Source organism: Falco biarmicus, chromosome 6, assembly GCF_023638135.1.
Source record: "Falco biarmicus isolate bFalBia1 chromosome 6, bFalBia1.pri, whole genome shotgun sequence".
NCBI classification, from domain to species: domain Eukaryota; kingdom Metazoa; phylum Chordata; class Aves; order Falconiformes; family Falconidae; genus Falco; species Falco biarmicus.
Window position 1 is genome coordinate 29,384,503 of NC_079293.1, and position 19,650 is coordinate 29,404,152.

General features: G+C 41.1%; 1 protein-coding gene across 2 annotated transcripts in view; it reads right to left on the reverse strand.

The window, feature by feature from the left end:
* Nucleotides 1–14,459, reverse strand: part of ROCK2 (Rho associated coiled-coil containing protein kinase 2) — a 100,970-nt gene extending 86,511 nt beyond the window's left edge. The window contains exon 1 of one of the 2 annotated variants that reach the window (XM_056343963.1): nucleotides 13,731–14,459. In XM_056343963.1, the coding sequence (XP_056199938.1) occupies nucleotides 13,731–13,880 (150 nt within the window). In that variant the 5' untranslated portion in view covers nucleotides 13,881–14,459. The remainder of the gene's footprint in view (nucleotides 1–13,730) is intronic. The other variant, XM_056343962.1, reaches the window with a different exon arrangement.
* Nucleotides 14,460–19,650: the final 5,191 nt, after the last annotated feature.

Below are 19,650 nucleotides of genomic sequence, written 5' to 3' on the forward strand. Positions count from 1 at the left end.
TTGTGCCACTGTAACACAACATACATATCAGAGATGGAGCAATCGTAACATGGCACTAAGAACAACTGACAGCTAAGACCTCAAATTAGTCATTTTGGCATTTTGTATGTTGATGGATTCCATTATTGCCTGCTCTTTTCAGAAGAAAACATGAGCCATTACTAATTTTTAAAACAAGCTTGTTTACACACAGAATCCTGTTTTTTTCCTAAAACAGAGGGGAAGAAACAACCGATTAAATCAACAGTATACAGTGCAAAAAATAAGTTTATGTTACTTGAATGCAAACGTAGAAAAGTACTAATAGGAACTGGCCTTTTACAAGTTTCTTTTCTAAAATAAACCTTTCCAGTTTCTACAGTTTTCTCTGTAGATAGGCTAGTAAGATGGTGTGCTATTACCCCATTACTTTCTTATATAGGTCTGAATGCGATATCAAAACTTACTTCACTCTTTTATTCTATTTCTCTTTTCTTCTTAAGTTTGTATTAGCAGATTTGAGCTTAATTTAAGTTCTCTGCAATTTTGAAAGTAGCTACAGTATTTGCACAGCAGTGTACAGAGCTTTGGTCTTGTCCCCGTGCTCCCTTCAAAGTTTCATTACAGACACTGGTAGGACACAAAGCTTATGGCCTGCACTCAAAAAAAGTAGGCTGCATATTTTAATTAATAAACACACCATTCATTTGAAACCTAGTTCTTTGAGGAAAGGAGATACACTGTGGATTTTTTAGTTTGTTTTGGACAGGTGTAGGATTGTGGGTTGTTAGGTTTTTTTTAAATGTCACAGTGGTAGTTACCACTGTGTTTTGCAAATCTGCCAGGATTAACTGGAAAAATGATTCAGGTTAGTTTTAATCCAGATTAGTAACTCAAATCAATTCACAACACATCGGCACAAATATTTGTGTCATCATTAGGGAGGTGCCCCATCAAAGCAGGTGGAGCTACTTCTTTAACTGATAAACTATTTGTGGAACTCAGTTATATGGATCCATTTAAAAACAAATGGCTAACAAAGGGAGAAAGACACGGGTTAAAAAGTTTCTGAGATCACTCAGCTTCAGTTTCCCAAACCAAAAAACTCCTGTCTTCTTCAGATTTCTGAACATTTATTTTTCTAATATTAAAAGCTGCTTGGTATCTCCCTCCAACTGCATACAATTTTATTGGTTCATTTACAAACTCCCAGAAAATAAATATATTTTTGTTAAATACACAAAAAAATTTTACTACTCTTAATGACTAAAGCCCTTAAATAAATACAAAAATATACACAACTTAAAAAAATCTAGACTATTAAAAAAAAAAATCCAGAAAACCTTATTTCAATTATCAAGACCATAATGTCTATTCCTCTTCTAAATGTGCTATTCCTATGACAGAAAAGCTAAGTTGGCTCCATTAATAATTTTTTGCACATACATATCACATGACTGTCCTTGGCTGCACCCACTTTTTTAGGAGTAAAAGGGTCACCTTCTCTGTAGTCTCTTCCTTCCTTCAAAGCCTTATAGACTACCTGAGAATAGCTAGACTAGTCTTAATTACTGCTGTATTTACCTCCACATTGCAGCCCAAAGTTGTGTAACCCAGGGACCATAACTGCCTATTTAGTAAGCTTGCATCTGCAAAATCTCATCTCTTTCTGCTTCTATAAGTCTTTCAGAGACAGATACTACATCCTACAGCATTTTAGGGTTTCCCTAATCCCCTGAGTACTCATGGCTATTGAACGGATGACGACAGAGCTTATCTGAAAAGACAGAAAGACATTCTAAAGGTCTTTGTCTATGACTGATAGAGATCTTCACAAAGGAACCCACATCCTCAGGAACCGTTGGTCTCAAACTGAAAATTAAGTACCTTGTATCTTCAGAATTGTGGGACTATTTCACAGCCTTTTCAAGATAAAGCTACTACAAGGAAAGATTCCTAGGCACTGTAAAATTTAAACCAGGTATAAGAATTTTCTTCCAATAGATAATAACTTTACAAGGTAGTGGCATTATCTTCATACATTTGAGCAATGAAACATTGCCTTAATCACCATGTCATTTAACAGAAGACATGCAATGCATGTCTGTCTTTAATGAGACAGTTAAATTACAATTCTATCAGAGTTTTACATACTGGTATTAAAAATACCTGCTGTGCTCCTGGTAGCTAAAAAAATTTTAAATGGAAGAATATTTTTCAGTTTATTTAGCTCGTGTTTATTCCAACATGATCAGTTTCCCCATTCTTTGTATTCCAGAGACAAATCTGCACAGAATCAAAAAAACATGATTGTGAAATAAAAATACAGCCAAAAATCCAGGGCTAAGTGAATATCCCAAATTACTTGGGAAAACAAAGTGAAATAGAAAATAGATTTCAAGCTCATCATGGTTTTATAAGCAGAAAATAGTTTTCCCATAGACAGTAACTTGTTTCCTAAAATTTCCTTAAGCTTTGGCAACAAGCAGTTCCGATAGGCAAATACTATCTTGCCTTTCCATTAGACCTGAGCAGAACAATTCCCACAAGAGTCATCTGAATCAGTTGCTTTCTCAAGGAATCCCGTTTTTTACACTTGAAGGAAAAACTCCCTTCAAGATCACTAGGGTAAAAAGAGGTGTATGCACTCAGCTAAATGTTGCAGGGAAGAAGAAAATTTACCTATACCTTTAGTAACAGCATTGCAGCACACGTCCTATATATATACACACTCAAGTACAGAGCACAACACCCATGAGCTAAATAGAAACAAAACAGTCACACCAGTGAAGCACTACCCTACAGCAAGTAGAGACTATTACTAGCTGTCTACTAAAGGAGCACTTATATCTGGGGAAACAAAGTCCTTACATAAACAAAAAACAGTTTATCAGCTTCACCTCACAACATTTAGGTAAAAGCATGACCCTAATGTTTCAGGCCATTCCAGACAAAAGTTGGTCTGTAACTGACTTGGGTTTCTTTTTTTATTCCTTACTACCCTTCATGTAAAATCTGCACACAACTAGCTATACACAGCTTACTGTCCAAGGGAGTTCAAACATATAAAAACAATTTATTAAAGAACAGGGCTACATCCCTTTACTCACACAGCAGCATTTTCAGAAAGTGAACATAGGAATAAGACCAGATAACTGGAGTTGTATTATTTTAGATTAAAAGATCTCCTGTTTCTACTTTACTATCTCTTGCTGTGCTGCAAGAATGGCAATACCACATTTCACCACAGTATTTCTTAGCCTGTTCTGTCACACTGTGTCTAATCTAGCAATTAAGTCCAAAACCAGCAGAACCACCAGCAATTTATGCTTAAAATGAATTTTGACAGTGCTCAGGGTGAACGACGGTTTCCAAGACTGCATCTGTAGCAAGTGAAACAACAGCAGCACCTGAGCCCCTGTGCGAGACCTCCATTCCCCATGCCAACCACAGCATGATTTTGGATAGCCACAGGCTAAGAACTTAACACTAGGGACACAGCAATACCATGCCAGCTAGAACATGGCAGAACCCTGACGCTGTCTGGTTTACTGTTATAGAGACTTACAGACTACCATGCTGATTTATTTACTTTCATGATTATTTTGCATGCAATCAAAACAAAGACAAAAATGTTATGATGCTCTCATGATCCATATGTACTTTCAGCATCAGTGACTGTAAGATACTACAGCATTAAGCATGTTTGCATCTTTCCCCTACCCCTCCTTCTGTTTTAGAGGACAACTAACCCAACAGGGGTTAGTTTTCAGACATTAGAAAATAAAACAATTCAGAAAACTACTTTGTGTATAAAACCAAGAACAATTCTCATATGCCAAGAAAGGAGTCCAATCACATGCTATGCTCTTCTGATGTTTATGCACTACAAATAAAGCTTGAAATCAAAATATAACTAATTTTTTTTTACCTTGGACTAAAACGTGTATAAGAGTTTTCCTCAATCCCGTTTTCTACATACTACAAAACCTCAAAACAGCTTACACAATGCCATTCCACTCACACCTTACATTCAGCATCCATTTGATGTAACATGTTGATAAACTGATATAACTTCATTGTATATTGCTTGGTTTTCATTTAATTAAAAAATACTTGGATTTCAAATATACTGAAACTTCACCAATTTATATCTAAGTCTGAAAGATATGCTGTGCATCCTCCCTCATAAATTTAGACAGTGTGATTTCAAAACATGAATATTGTATTACCACACATCCTTTCAGCCATACCATACTGCATAGACAACTTAAACTCTACAGTCAGGCTCAATGCTGTCTCCAGCTTTCTGGTTCAGTGAAGTCACTCCTGAAGTAGTCTCATATAAAAAAGATCTAGGAGGTTTAACAGTGTCATATGTTACAGAATTGGTTTTAAAGTTACCCTTCAATGTTACTGAATTTTGGCAAAGATTTTCTCACAGGTAAAGAGGGGACTTCTGGCACTTAGGAAACACTGCAGGGCACACATCAGAAAAAATACTGGTATTTCTTCTTAAAAAATGAAGAGCACTGAAACAGTTTATTTTAACAATTAAATTGCCTTTCTTCAGAGGCAGCCAACCATTAAAATAAATGAAGTGATTCACACCTCATGGTGCTACTGTTTCAAGCTTCTACATGTACCAACCGTTCTTCATCATACTGTCCATATTTAGAAGTTTTCTTCATAATCCTAACAAATTATTTTCAAAACAGAGAACTAGCTGGATAGCTAAAATTAAAACAATTTGCCAGGATAGCATTTATCAGGAGATGCAGCTTGTGTTAGTGTATTTATTATTTCTTATATATTTATCTTTTAATTCAAGCTTAAAATATTCCTGAAACAGAAGAAACACTATGCACATACAAAGCAGTGTTTCTGCTACCTTATTTGCTGCTGCATTCAGATTTTGCCACCAGAATTTTGACAACCAGAGTTCTGCTGCTCTCCACTTTCACTGACATAAATGCCACCATTTCCAGAGTCAAGACAAGTCCTTCAGTTCTGGGGAGATGAACAGTGAGGAAACCCATAGGGATGAGGATTAAGAAAAATAAATAAAAAATAAAATAAAAGAGGCACATGCCATATAATTGAATTAATTCATTCATAGTAATACTGAACAGTGAACTTGACAGCAATTAAAAAACCCAAGGCAATACAAAACTTCATGATTTAGTAATAGGAACACTTTTATTTTGAAATCACAGTTATTTTTAAGCTTTCCCTATCAGATCTGTAGCTTAGTTCAGGTGCTTACTCTTAAGTTTAACACAATTACTAACTACTTTGTACTCACAGGGAAAAAAATAAACATAGAATAATGTTTAAATTAATAGCAGTAGCTGCAGTACAGTCATAAACTGTCACTACCTCCTTGCCACATGAGTAATTCAAGTAGTTGTTTTAAGTCACTTTTGATATGAAAGAATAAAATAAAGATGTGGGGTGTGGGAGGTGTACTTTACAGTCCAGGCTTATACACCCCAAAGAGGTCATTAAATTGCATAGGCCAAGAAATAAAAAGTATGGCTTAATGCCTAAGTGGGCTGACTTTTACTGTTGGTGGAAGAGGTCCTGAAACGTTCACTAATGAAACCAGATCATGCACGTGTACAGCTGGCATTAGAAGGGTTTTCATTATTCACTAAACCAACAGTTTCCAACATGGTATTATTTCCTGCTCTCCTCTACTTTCTTGCACTATTAGAAGGAATAATTCTGTTCCTATAGTGAGAGACTTCATGATTATTCTATCACAAAAGTTTAAAAAATCCACAAAAAAGAGCATTCAGAAGTCAAGCATGGTTATAAAATTGTGTTAGATGGGGTGGAAGCAATATTAAGTAACCCCATAACATCTTCTGTGACTTTAGCTGCACATGTTAGAAGTCTACCACAACATGCACTTCCCTGTATACCAGATGGTGCTAAAAGTCATTTACAAATAAAAACCTGTGTCCTATACAAGCAACAAATGACAAGGCTTGTCTCCCTAATCTTGCACTCAAAATAATCGTCACTAAACTGAAAATTGACACCAGAACAAACCAGTTTCAGAAACCACAGGGAAAACCAGTTTAAAACTATTTTCCATATGAAATAGATTTTCACAGCATAAGCAAGCCAAATGACTGTATACCCCTCTACCAAAACCAGTGCTTTACAATTTTTAGAGCATAGTCTCTTTGAAGATGTGCACATACACACTACAGTGAATTTATTGATGCAGCACTCCATTTTGAACAAGAAAAAAAAAAGAGGGTCTCAATCAAGTTGTACAGCAAGAACAAACACGAGTACACTAATTTTTCCAAATTCACAGCTCATTCAATAAAAAGTAACTTCCAAGCAACACCCAGAGGTATTTATTTCCCCATATATATCTACACCACAGTAGGGTAAATTATGTTCTTAAGAGAGCAATGTTTGATATTTAATCAACTACTACCTACGGAGTTTGGACAACTACCTGTAACAGCAGTGACAGACACGGTCAAAGAACAATGATGTATTACAGTCTTTACATAGTAATCAAGATTTTTGTTAAACTTTAAATACCACTCGAAAGAAAGTGTGGAACTTTAGCATTTGTCTTCCTTCTAGTTATTTATTTACTTGGTAATAGTAACAGTCAACATTATTTGTTCTGAGATCAAAAAAAAAAAAAAGAATAAAAAGAATGTTTGGTAAAGATTAGCTTTTCTTCTTTCATCGTGGTTCAAACATTCTTTCACATCTGTATGTGACCTCCTCTTTATATCCTCCTGAAGTATAAAAAAATTCTTGTGTTTCGATGAGTCACCCAAACTTCATCCTGCTTTATGCAGGATCCTGTTATTCTGTACTTTATATACAGACCACTAAAATCAGTACCCATGATTTAGGACAATCAAGAGGCAATAAAGCAACCACTCAGTTATCTGAATCCTCAAGATTCAGAATTAAACACTTTCACATAAGGTTGCCTTGTGATCACATAAATTCATTCTAATAATTAAATTCTTCTCCAGTACAGTTTTTTAAAAAAAAGCTTCATCATCTCTATTTCATATAGTTGGAACCGAATAAAGCACTACATTAGGTTTCAGACCCTCCCGCATGACATCCTTTTTTTTAATCCCTCTGCCTGTATCATCTGAACAACACCTTCCTTCTAAAAAAAACGAATGATAATTTGACTATGGCATTAAAGTAGCAATGCTGCACACTAACATCAAAACCCAGTAGTCTCCATCTGGGCACATAAAAAACAAAGAATATGTGACTGGTTACCATTTTTGCAAAAGATTTGACTTATGTAAGCAATTCTACAGAAAATAAAATTAATGAAAGACAGGCATAATGAAAAATCACTTGTATGTGGCACCCAGACTGTTTTTCTTCTCATGTCTATCACCTTCCAGATCCTACAACAACTGAAGCAGAGACTGAACAGGAGGGATGCTTCACAAGCCAATCAAGAAATTTGCGTCCATCCCTCCTTGTGAAACAAAACAACTGAACTCCATGACATTTCATAAAAGAAAAAAAAGGCCCCTCTCTCAATAGCTGTAACTGTAGCAGATGTATACAGAAAAAAACCCAAAAAGCTAAGTCTACACCACATAAGGAGCTGTTACTGACAGAGACTATCCAACCTAGTGAAATTTGGACAACAGTCACAGAATCACAATCTTCCAAATACAGAGAGTGCCTCTGCACATTAGCAGGTGGCCAATCATGGTTTTAAGAATAGGGTCTTTAAAATTTGTTAGCAGGTAATTAATATAATGTTTCAAAATAAGGACAGAAGTGATGCTTCACCTGCACTAAAGAAGCTTAAATGTCACTGGCTGTGCAGATGCACTGCCGCTGGCAATACAGGGAGTGTTCTGACATTTCACTACTGTAGCAGCAAAAGCTTCACACACAGTGGGTATGGCTTCGGAACTGAGCATTACATTCAATGTTCTGTTTACATAGCGAAAGACTCATTAAAATAAGTTTATTACTAGCAAAGGCTGCCAATATAAACATAGTATTCTTGCTCTTAACCAATGGGATGTACCAAGAAGTATTTTAAATAAATTTGTTACCAGAAACAGTTGGTGCTTTTTAGTATAACAGTTTAGAACAACCTTGGACACACTACAGCATGCACCCCCAAAAAAACTCCATTATTACGGGCTATAAAAACATAAATATTTTTTTAAAAATATATTATTTCATTATGTAAAACTCTACTACCAAGTTTCAAACATCTTCATCTTTAAAATCCAATGTCAGTTCCTCTGTGGCAGTGATACAATTCCAGTCATACTTCTGTAGATCAAACATTGGCAAGAAATCATCAACTGATAGCTGTGGAGACTGGTTACTGCAGTAGCTTTTTTTCTTTTTAAATCAGGCAGCTTTTGTTATGGATTGCATTACTAGACAAACAGCCAAATGCTTTGGCATGGCTCTGCCATTAATTGAAAACTGAAAATGTACTTAAAAAAATAGTTTTAATCAGCTTTCGCACAGACTACTCAGCTGATACTGAGACTAATATCTGGAAAAGCAAAGAGTTCCTGAATTTTTATTCCATCACATACAAAGCAGAAGAGAACTCTGCTAATCTGATGACATGGCTGTTTTTTTTTTTTTTCCCCCCCTCCCCTTAAACTTTTACAGAGGCTGAACAACTAAAGGATATTAATGACCCACTCTGCAATCTGATCAATACAGGTGTAATACTGGGAGTGAACATTCCTCTTGTGAATGCACACGCAAAACCTGCACACATCTCATATGGAATTAAAAGTATCAAAGCTGAGCAAACTGGCTTTTTTGCTCTCTTAAACTAAAAGGGAAAGTCCTTAATCCTAGCAAAGAATACAACAGAATATAAGAACACGTAAAACTGTCAGAAAATAGAACTGTCCTTTTCTAGCTAACTACATTGCTATATATAAATCCATCACACATGAACAATGAACAAAAGACAATTCTGCTTCTTTAAAGCTCATCTTTCACAACTCTGCAGTAGATGTTCTGAAATTACAGACCAAAAATAGAAAATTTGTAGAGTCAGAAACTAAGAGAAATAACAGCATGAGAACTGTAACAAACAAGAAGAAAAAAAAGATTTATCCAAGAACAGAGAATTATTTGGCCTTTTGACTACTTACTGGACAATGAATTTCAGATCAGATCCTGCTAACTGCTGCATTTTCAGCTCTTCCCTGTGTTTGCTGGCTGAAATTAACGCACAGATTGCTTTTACTGCTTCCAAATTATGTGGCAATAAATTCAGGAAACTAAGACAACTTTCATATTAAATATGATACACTTTGAAAGATCTTAAGGCCAAACTCCTGCAAAGGGATACATGCATGTCAGCCATGATGATCTACAGACACTGTATTAACAGAGCTCAGTCTAGTGATTAACACTCGTATAAAGCTGGTATCTATCCAGTTGATGAGATTGCTATGGACAGATGCACCTATTGAAAGGATTAGAGTCACAGCTGTATCTGCAACCCACTTTTTATTAGGAGTAAAATTCTAGGGTCTCAATGGCAAGGATCAACTTAGATGAACATCTATTCATGTTCAAACTAGCATAAATACACGGTTTACCTGTCAGCTTTATTTTAACAGAGAAATAAATAGCAAATTAGTTAATTTCTGGTTTGTTTTGGGTTTGGTGGTTTGGTGTGGGGTTTTTTTTCAGTTTTAAGGCACTGATATTCTGAGAAACTTAATCACTCTCCTGCTAATCATCTCTCCATTTCTTAGTCCACCATGAATGCATTCCCAGCGTAGCCCAGCACCGTGCTAATGATTTCACTGCTGCACTGCCTACTTAACAGCTTTCAGAACTCCTTCTTTCAAAGGCTGACACAACCATAGCAGTACAGGCAGAAGATACTCATCACTCTACATCTTTAGTGTAATGTCAAGTTTTAAGCTTAATGATAAAACCCTAAGGCTTGCACTGAACAAAACCAAGGGCAGACACCAGTTCCTTTCTCTAGGCAACTGCATGCAGCTGTGGCTCCAGCAAAAAGACCAGGCAGACAACTGCAGGGAGGAGGGTAAGATTTATCAAAGCAGTTCGTCACCACCATAAAACTCTAAAGTTGAGTTCAACATGTGCTGAAGTGATACAATTACCCATGGCAAGGAAGTGAAGGTCTGGATTAGTTTTACACAGCCTACACTGACCTATCTGCTCTAGTTTTAGAACACAGTAAGTATTGAGCTAATGCTTACCAACACCCCCCTAAATAATGTGTATTTAATAAAATAACTCAGTCAATACTGTAGATAGAGCATATATGCAAAAGCATAAGCCCACAAATATATTTGAGAACCATTAAGCTCTTCTTAAAATGTAGCTGTCAACTAGGAACTATTCGGTAGGAATGTATTTATAGAAGGGTTTCTTATAGATCACCCAAGGTCAAATACCATTAAGTGCTATCATCAATGTGTACATGCAGTACACATAAAAATGTCACTTCATTAGATTAGTGGATAATACAAATTGGCAGAAGAACAAATAATAAGAATGCAGTAATTTTACGAAGTGATCTGCACAATCAAAACTTAATACACAAAACAGGTTTTCATAACCACTACTGCAATGTTACATGACCAAAAAGAGCAAGAGACCATATCATAGAAAGCTGCAACAATAAGAAAGTTGTTTTTCTTAGCATTGGCAAGCTAACACAGGCTTTTGACATGATACAATGAGAAGAAGCGCACTCAGTAGATGTCTAAAGGAGGTTGCAAAAACCACTTCTCTTTGTAGATGTTTTTGCTGAAACCTATCGTAGAACACTGTATACAGTTCTAGCATTCGCACTTTCATCTCTTTATCAGACCAAAAGGAGAAGAAACCCACCAAATGCAGGATATGCATTTGACCCATGCTAATGAGTAGCAAGTTCTCTATGATTTTTTTTAATTTAGCAGAAAAAAAAGAAGACAGTGATAACCATGTCACATTTCAACTGCATTTTTTTAAATTTTGCCTTCATAACTAACTACCAGGAGAAACTAAATAGCAAGTTCTCTATCTCTTAATGCCTCTGAATTGAGACTGCATGTGTTTTCCAAAGATATTTTAATCAAACGCAAATGATTATGCTCAACACAGGCATAAACAAACAAGTGTTAAGACACGCAATATAGCAAAAATCACATCAGAAAAGTCTAGCACTCTCTCTTGAGCCCCAAAGGGGGGTGGAAGGAAAATAATCAATATATTTCCTTCATAGATTCTCTTGCTGAATAAACAGATGGATGTGGTCAACCATCCTGTAGTCGGGAAGGTACACAAAAAAAGTCTCTTCACATCTAAATGAATAAAATATCTCTTGATAGGCAGTGGAATTGGTATATAGAGAAAGACAGATTACCTCAGCTTTTCACATCTTTCAAATTTGCACCATGTGTTGCAGATTAACAGTTACTTTTTTGCTTTTTACGGCTTCCCAAAAATAAAGCATGCACACAAAATGCAGAATAGCAGCTGTTTATGACTTTTTACGGTGTAAGGAAATGAATTCCATTTTGAATTCCATTCCACATTTTTAGTTTTGGTTATGTTATTTTTGGAGGATGAAATAGTGGCATTCCAGCTAGTCTTTTTAAGATGTTTTCCCTGACTATTAGTTTCTGTTGCTGTACTTCTACTTTTAACTGAAAACACATTTCAACTTATGAGAATTTACACTGAAAGTGAGCTGGTTAGTAAACAAGTAAATTTTGCAATTTGAATGATATTTTCATACTCATATGGTATTTTCAACTGCCTAGCAGAATGCCAATACAAAATTAATGTCAAATAGCATAAAGCAACAATACCAAAGACCAAAAGAAAAAAAAACTTTTCAAGGATTATGTTGCAAATTTCCTATGTGAGAATAATAAATAAACCTGAAGTCGTTCATTATTTTGTACACAGACATATAGAGTGCATAAGCTAGGAAAGTTGATTGATTAGCATTATATTTTACATGCTGCTGATTTTTTAAACAGTACATACAGAGCAAGTGCAGAGAGCAAAGTGATGTCTTTTACCATGGAAAATATGCATTTACAATCTAGCTAATGCCCTCCTATGGTCTGCTAATTTGTCCAATGTATTACATGAAGCAGTCTACATTGTAAGCATAAGAAACAAAACAAAAATCAAGTGCTAAGAAGCCCAGTCTCAATTTTGCAATTAGAACCGCTCTTCAGAAACATAAACAGTTTTTAGTGTATCTAATCTACATCCAAGGCAGGGGAGGTGAGAGAATAAAAGAAACACACTGTTGAGTATAAAGGGAGAGAGTGTGAAAAAGTCTACTGGGGTTAAGTATTAACCTGATGCATTTTTCAGAACGACTGTACTATTTTTAACTGCTTTTTTTTGGCCACAGGTCAAAGTTTTCCTAGCAAAATACCAAAGTGAAAATGCTGGGAGCAAAGCCCAGAGGCAGCTCTGCTTTGGCCTAGGCGAAAACTTATCTGAATCCAGTTAGGTATGTAACACTGTTTCCCATTCCCCTCCATTGACTACTATGGCTGTCATTATGCCTCTGAACATCTATGAGAGGAGTTAATACAGTACTGAAGCCTCGAGAAGAGCGTTTTTCAGATGTTATAGGAAATGCTTATATTCTCCACACAGCACAGGCATACATACTGCTCAGTCAGTTCCTGTATTTTGGCCAAACAGAACTGAGTCATTTGAAAGCAGAAAGAAAAAAAAAAAAAAAAAAAAGACTCGGTATAAGTGCCTTGAGCAACCCTTGGAAGGACTGGGATTTTTTTTTCCCTCTTTTTCTGTTCCTCATAACTGGGCCACACTGGAAATCTTGGGACAGACTGGAAATATAAGATTTAAAGACCCTGAAGTTCAGTAATAATAAAAATAATCATAATCAAGACTGCCTCTCACTGCCTTTCCAGAGTTTAGATGTTTTAAATGGGGAAATATAACTCCCTTCCCACTCCTTCCTGAGGGCATGGATTTCCTACTAAAGGAAATTATATTTCATACACTCACACAGAAAAATGCTATTTGAAATAGGAGACAGACGAATCAATTTGCCCCAATGGAAAACAAACGTGACCCCACAGGACCCCCCAGTTACATTTCTCCCTTAGGCGTGTCCTTTTCCTGATTTATTTCCACATCGCACAACAAACCTCCACTGTACCGGAGGCCGGTTTTGCAGAGGGGTGCGAGGATGGGCAGCGGGCGCAGCGCGCACAAAGGCAGGTACTTTGGGAACGGGCACGCTGCGACTACGAGGCGCGAAAGTAAACGCTGTAAACGATGCCGGGAGAGGCAAAAAAAGGCGCTTTCCTCCCCAGGTCCGAGCTTCCCAGAGACGCTTCCCACTTTCCCCAACACACGCTGTCCCTGAAGGGGAAGCGCTCGCTCTCGGCTCCCCGCGCCCTGCCTGCCCGTTCCCCCACAAGCGCCCCCGGGGGCCGCGGGCCCGCTCCCCACCGGGCCCGGCCCTCCCCTCAGGTGCCCCGGCGCCGCTCGCTCCCCTCGCCGGCGGCCCGACCGGGGGCGTGGAGAAGCGCCGCCCCACCACCCCCGGGCAAGGAGCCTCCGTCCTCCCCCAGGAAAGCTCCTCCAGGACGCGGGAGCCCTTTCCTTCCTTCCTCCCTTCCTTCCCCCGCCCGCCCGAGGCGAGGGCAGCGCTCCCTTTGTTACCCCGCCAAGCGCTTCCCCGCGCGGCGCGGCGCGGCCGTCCCCCTCACCAGCAGGCTCTCCACGTTGACCGGGGAGCGCGGGTCGCGGATCATGGACTCCAGCTTCCTCTGACGGCCCTCGAGCATCCCCGCCGCCGACTCCAGCGCCTCCGCCGTGAGGGGAGCCGCCGACATCTTCACCGCCGGCTGCTGGCTCATCCTCTGGCCCGCCTAGCGGCGGCGGGAGACCGTCCCCCGCTGCCGGGGAGGAGGGGACTGAGCGGGGTCGGCCGGCGGGCCGGCTCGGGGCCTAGCGCGGCGGAGAGGCCGGGGGAAGCGCGGGGGCCGCGGCGGGCCGGGCCTGGGCAGCGAGGCGGGAGCAGAGGGCAGCGCGCCGCCGTTGGCCGCCTCGCGGCCGCCCGGACATGAAGGGCGCGGGGAAGCGGCCGCAGCTCCGCCCGGGAGCGGGCAGAGGGAGGGGAGAGGTGGGAGGGAGGGAGCGCTTCCCGCCGTGCCCCCGCCTCTCCCCTTGCTCGGGGCGTCCCTCGGCGGGCGCCGGCTCACCGCCCGCTCACCGCCGCCGGCCGGGCCATCGCACCGGCCGAGCGTCCGCTCCGAGGGCGGAGGGAGGCGGGGAGGGAAAGGGGAAGCGGCCGCCGCGGAGTCGGGCTCCAGACGCCGGCTCTCCTCTCGTCTGCTGCTCAGGCGGGAGCTCGATCCCCGCCGGCCTCGCCTCGCCGGCTCCCCCCCCGGCCCTCCCTCGCCGCTCACTGCATGGTGCGGCTGCTGCCGCCGCTGCGCCCGCCCCCGGCCCGGCCCGGCCCGGCCTCCTCCGGCCCCGCGCCGCGGAGGCGGCCTCCCTTACCCAGCAGGCCCCGCTGCGAGCGGCGGCGCATAGCTCGGCGCTCACTCACCGCCTATCTATAACCCTGAGCTCAGCGCCCCGCGGCCTGGACGGGAGGCCAGCGGCCGGGGACGCGGTGGCCACCGTGTTCAGCCCGGCCGCGGCACCAAGGTGACCTCTCGCCTTGTCGGCCCCCGAGACAGCCGCTGCGGGCGAGGCCCAGCGGAGGGGCCCGGCCTGGGCGCAGCAGCCGCAGAGAGGAAGGGCAGCGTGCTTGTGGCTGGGTGGGTTGGGGCCGGGACCTCATCCTGCCCGCCTAGCATGAAGGACGCGCACGAAACAGAAATAAAGGGTTGAGAAAGTGGGTGAGCAGCGTTTCAGGGAGAGCAGCGGTGCTCGGGGCACGTACAGGAGGGAGGCTGGAAAGTGAGGAGCTGTGCCAGGGGCGATGCAGACATCCCCCGTTCACCCTGAGGAGGATGAACCCCCACACAGCGCCCGCCAGCCGTGGTTACGGCCACCTTGGCACAGTCGGTGGGCGTCGTGAGGAGGCTGGATGCTATTTATGAGACCCAGGCAAGAACAGGCTGCAGCGGGGAGGGTGCTGTTGGTGGTCTGAGTAGTGGCTGTGGGGATGGTGGAGGCGAGCTGGATCCGGGGATGCTCGGTGGGATGCGTGGTGAGCTCTGGCCGAGGTGTGGTTCCAGCAGCCTGGAGACGTGGCTGGCCTTACTGGGCAGGATGACAGAGACGACAGCAGTGCCACCCACAGAGGTGGAGGGACCTCAGGGAGAAAAGGTTAGCAGTTTTATTGTGTTGACTTGCAGCTGATAGCTGGATGTCAGTGAGCTGATGTCAGAAAAATGGGCCAATATTTTAACTTGAAGAGGAGGGGGAGTCAGAAGTAAATGAGTCACTTGCATGGTTTTGGGTGAGATCACTCGGTGATATTCTGAGTCAGGGCCCTGGCGCTGAACAGCCCCCAACTCCAGGGAAGGTGAGGTGTGAGTATCAACCCAAACCCCATAACTGAACTCTGCTTAACAAGTCAGCTGAATCAAAATCCCCGAACCTGACAGAAACACACACACACGTAAACATTTTGAAAAGTCAGATTGGGCGTTGTGACTCGTGCTTCTTCCAGTGAACCACATTGAGTTCATGAGCTTTCTGAAGGAATTGGTAAAAATCTGTATTGGGAGAGGCAGTGTTTATTTATATCACAGGAGTACTTCACCCCCAAAACAGATTAGGATCAGCTTTACTGCAATGCCACCAAAAAGATCACATAATTTGCCCCAGCAGTTTACTTTACAGGCTAACAGAAGTAGGTACAACAATTAGTAGGGTTGCTACTCAGATGAGGGCATGGGCACATGGCCTAGCACGTCAACCGTTAAAAGCTCTAAATTACCCAAAAGAAACATGGTTTCTTCACGTGCAGCCTACTCACTGGCTAATTTCTTCCAAGTGGCACAGCAGAAATGTTTGTTTTAAGAATGAGTTTAAAATAGGTTTGGACAAGCGACCAAATGTGTCTCCAGTAACCAATAATGAGCCTGTGCTGGGTTTTGCTAATATCCACAGCAGTTTTGGGGGTGATTTCAATGAGCTTTGAGTAGGGTAGCAGGTGATGTGAAGATCTAAGCTTTCAGTTTCCCCTTGGCTATAGGTGAGCTGCTTCTCTTTTCCTCATTTTTCTTATCTATAAAATAAGCTTTGTAAAAACTAATCTTTATCTAGGTTATATGATTTAGTGACATTGTTCAGGGCACTATTTAAACAAAGGTAACAAATTCTTAAATAAGCATAACAGCTGATTTTGTGTACAAGAAAAGTGTGATTGTGACTTCAAAAGCAAGTGTGTAGAAACAGTACCTTCTTGAAATTCTTGCCCAATAGATCTGTTCCTCCAGCCTTCAGGACATATCTGTTTACTGACGAAACAAGTTTTGCTTTGTTCCAGGGACAAATTGACAACGGCAATCAGCTGAATTCCTTTGTATGACACAAATCCTCAACAAAATTACCAGCAGAAGCTTTATTGCTGGTTATAAGTAATTAGGTGGCAAAACAAGTACCCAGAGAGTCAGATCCTTCCCTCGGTATTTGCAAAAAATGCTGTTTTAACATGTCCTAAAGGGAAAGTAACACCACCTTCTGCGGTCTTTTTACAGTTCTACCTTTTCTGCCTATAGTGGCATATATCTCTTAGGATACCACCTACCCGTAACAGTGACCATCTAAGGAAGAACTGGTTTTGCTTGGTCCGTGTACGGTAGTTGTGAAGCCCAATGCAGTGAGTTCTCAAATGTTATTTACCACAATTTGAAAGGCAAAGTCCAAACCTTCCAGTGTGCATGCTGCAGCTTTAAACCTGAGTCCACAGTTGGATCCTACACCTCTCTCTCTTCCCCCTGAAATGCTATTTAACTCTTTAAGTGTCTACAGCCCAAATAGGTCTTAGGTGTCCCAAGGCAGCTGGGAATTTGCTGTTGACCATTTTCAGAACTGGCTACATTTTTATGAGCAGATTTGTAAGAAGTTGGTAAACTGGATTTATTGGTTAAAAGTTATCAGCTTCAGGTCATTCCGTTAGGATATTCCATAGGGATCCAGCCTTCTCAGGGAGAAGAGGGATTTGGCCCTGGACCTCAGGCATGCTTTCACAACTATCTGTTGCAAAGGAAGAAAAAGATGACAAACTACCCATCTGTGCATCTGTTTCAGGAAAGGGGCTGCTATGTTTTTAGCACTTGCTGCTGGCCTGTTACGGCTTTTGCAAATCCTTTTATTAGTCTCTGCAGATATTGTACAGAAAGCATAAGAGCACTACTGATGGTGGAGTTGATTCTACTGATTGGGAGGGTCCCTAAAATTTAGCTTTAGCATCTCACGTGGATCTAGTCCATTTTTGCGTTTTGCATATGGGAAAACAGACACAGAAAAGTTAAGTGAGTTGCCAGTCATCTCATCTCTGCCTAGAGACATGAATTGACTGTCATCTGAATGAGAACCAAATTTTGATAGATGAGTAAGAAGGGCAAAAAAAATAAATAATAGTCCAAGTCTTTGAAAGCTGCCAAAATTAAGACATGTCAGACTGTTACGGGCAAAGGTGCATAACTATCATACCTCACCACTGGGGTGTCCAGGCCACCAGACTGACAGTATGAACGTCACAGTCAGTTGTTGTTGTGATAGAAGTAGGACAAAAGGTGGTTTTTAGGTAATGAGGTCTCACGATTTTGGAGGTTGTAGCTGAAGATTGTCATTCTGCCTCCAGAAAATAATTTGTATTTACTTCACTGGCATAAGGGTTTCTTTATTTTTAGATGCATAAATATGAAATAGGGATGGAAGGGAATTTTAAGTTTATTGTGGTGGGGTTTTGTTGTGGTTTTTTTCTTCATTTTCCTTTCTCACATGCTAGTGTTTATTCAGTCTAAGGGTTAATTATTTTTTCTGGATTAAAAATAAAACCCTTTTTCTTCATTTTAGGTTAATGAAAGAGATGGGAAGACAGGTACATGACGTCTGTATGCAGGAGACACAAAAGCACATGTTTTTTAAAGGAGTTGCAAAGTCAGCCACAATCATCATCATTGTTGATTGTCCGATTCCAGCGTTGTCTTGGTGCAAATACTATAGTTAAGTAAAGTCCACAAAAAAACATTGTTTAACATTCCTTCATTTAATTCATAGCACAGCATCTGTTGCATTGCAACTAGCGGCTTTAAATACAAGCAGCTTTTCAAACCCCATGTATTTCCAAACTAGTCCTCAGTGAGAATGACACTACCACATCAATCACTAGCACAGGCCAGCTATAAAATTACAAAACCACTCAGCCATCTGTGTAATTAAATGCAAACCAAAGTAATCATGGAAATGTTAAAGAAAATATCTTCATATGGTAGACTTCATAAGTAAAAGCCTACATCTGCTCTTTCTACTCAGAAAGGAATATATCTTCGTCCCCAATAGGTATGCCAGGTATCATTGCTTCCCACCCTTTCAAATAGCATTTACAGCTGATAAATGCAGAAATACTAGTTGGTACTGTCTGTGCTGTGCTGAATTCCCTATCTTAAATACAAATACCAGAGGGTCAAGAAAAGGAGGTGTGAAACAGAGGTGGCTGCACAATGCTGGGGTGTGTCATGATAAGGCAGGACTGTGACAAAAGACAGACTCTGCCTGGCTTTTGATGGGTTACATAATTCTCCCCAGCTAACGTAACATTGCTTTTGTTAATAAGGTAGTTTTGTAGTTTCTTGGATGCATTGGGAAGACAGAAGTGAAACTGTGAATCTAGGTTAATTGAAATGCTTACGTGATGTTGATGTGCCAGATTCTCTTCTGTAAGTCTCAGGAGGAAATGTGCAGTAAGCATAGCTTGGAGAGTAAGGACGAAGTGACCTCAAGTTTTCCTTTGCTGCTTTCTGCATTTAGGCCAAGTTCTGTGGCCCATAGGCATAAGTTACAGCAGTTCAAGGGGCTGATCTATGAAATCCTCCCCATCGTGTTGTCAGTAGACTGCTTATACCTCACAGGATGTTGGAGGGGTTTTGCCATTCTTCCTTCTGCTGTGAGCAGTATCTCCAGCACTTCCTTTCCATGACACGTGGTAAAAGTTGCAAAATTGGAAGTGTGCAGGGTACAAAGTTGTTGGTCCTGTGGAAGTGCTGGCCATAGCTTCTCAAAGCTGTTTCTGCCCCCTTTTAATTCTGACAAGGGGAATAAGGATTGATCCAGTCCCGTCACTCGTGTGTCTGTAATACCTCTTCCAGTGAACACGTACCCATGTGAACACAAGCATTTGTGATAATTTATTCTGGATTTAAGAACAAACATTTAAGCAACTGCTTCCCAAAATGGAACCCAAAGTCCAGAACTGGGCAAACAGGCTCCTTAACAGAAAACCTGAGGAGAATCAGACACATTAGAAAGGAGGGCCCAGCTGCGTACTGAACAGAACTTGTTACAAGAAATGTGCCCAAAGCCCGTCATTTTCCCAGATGGTATGTAGTATCAACCAGCATGGCCATCCTGATCTGATCCAGAATTCTTTAGGAGAGTGAGAACCCCCATAAATATTCTCTTTTTCCCCACCCTGTGGCAATTCATGCTGCATATTCCACC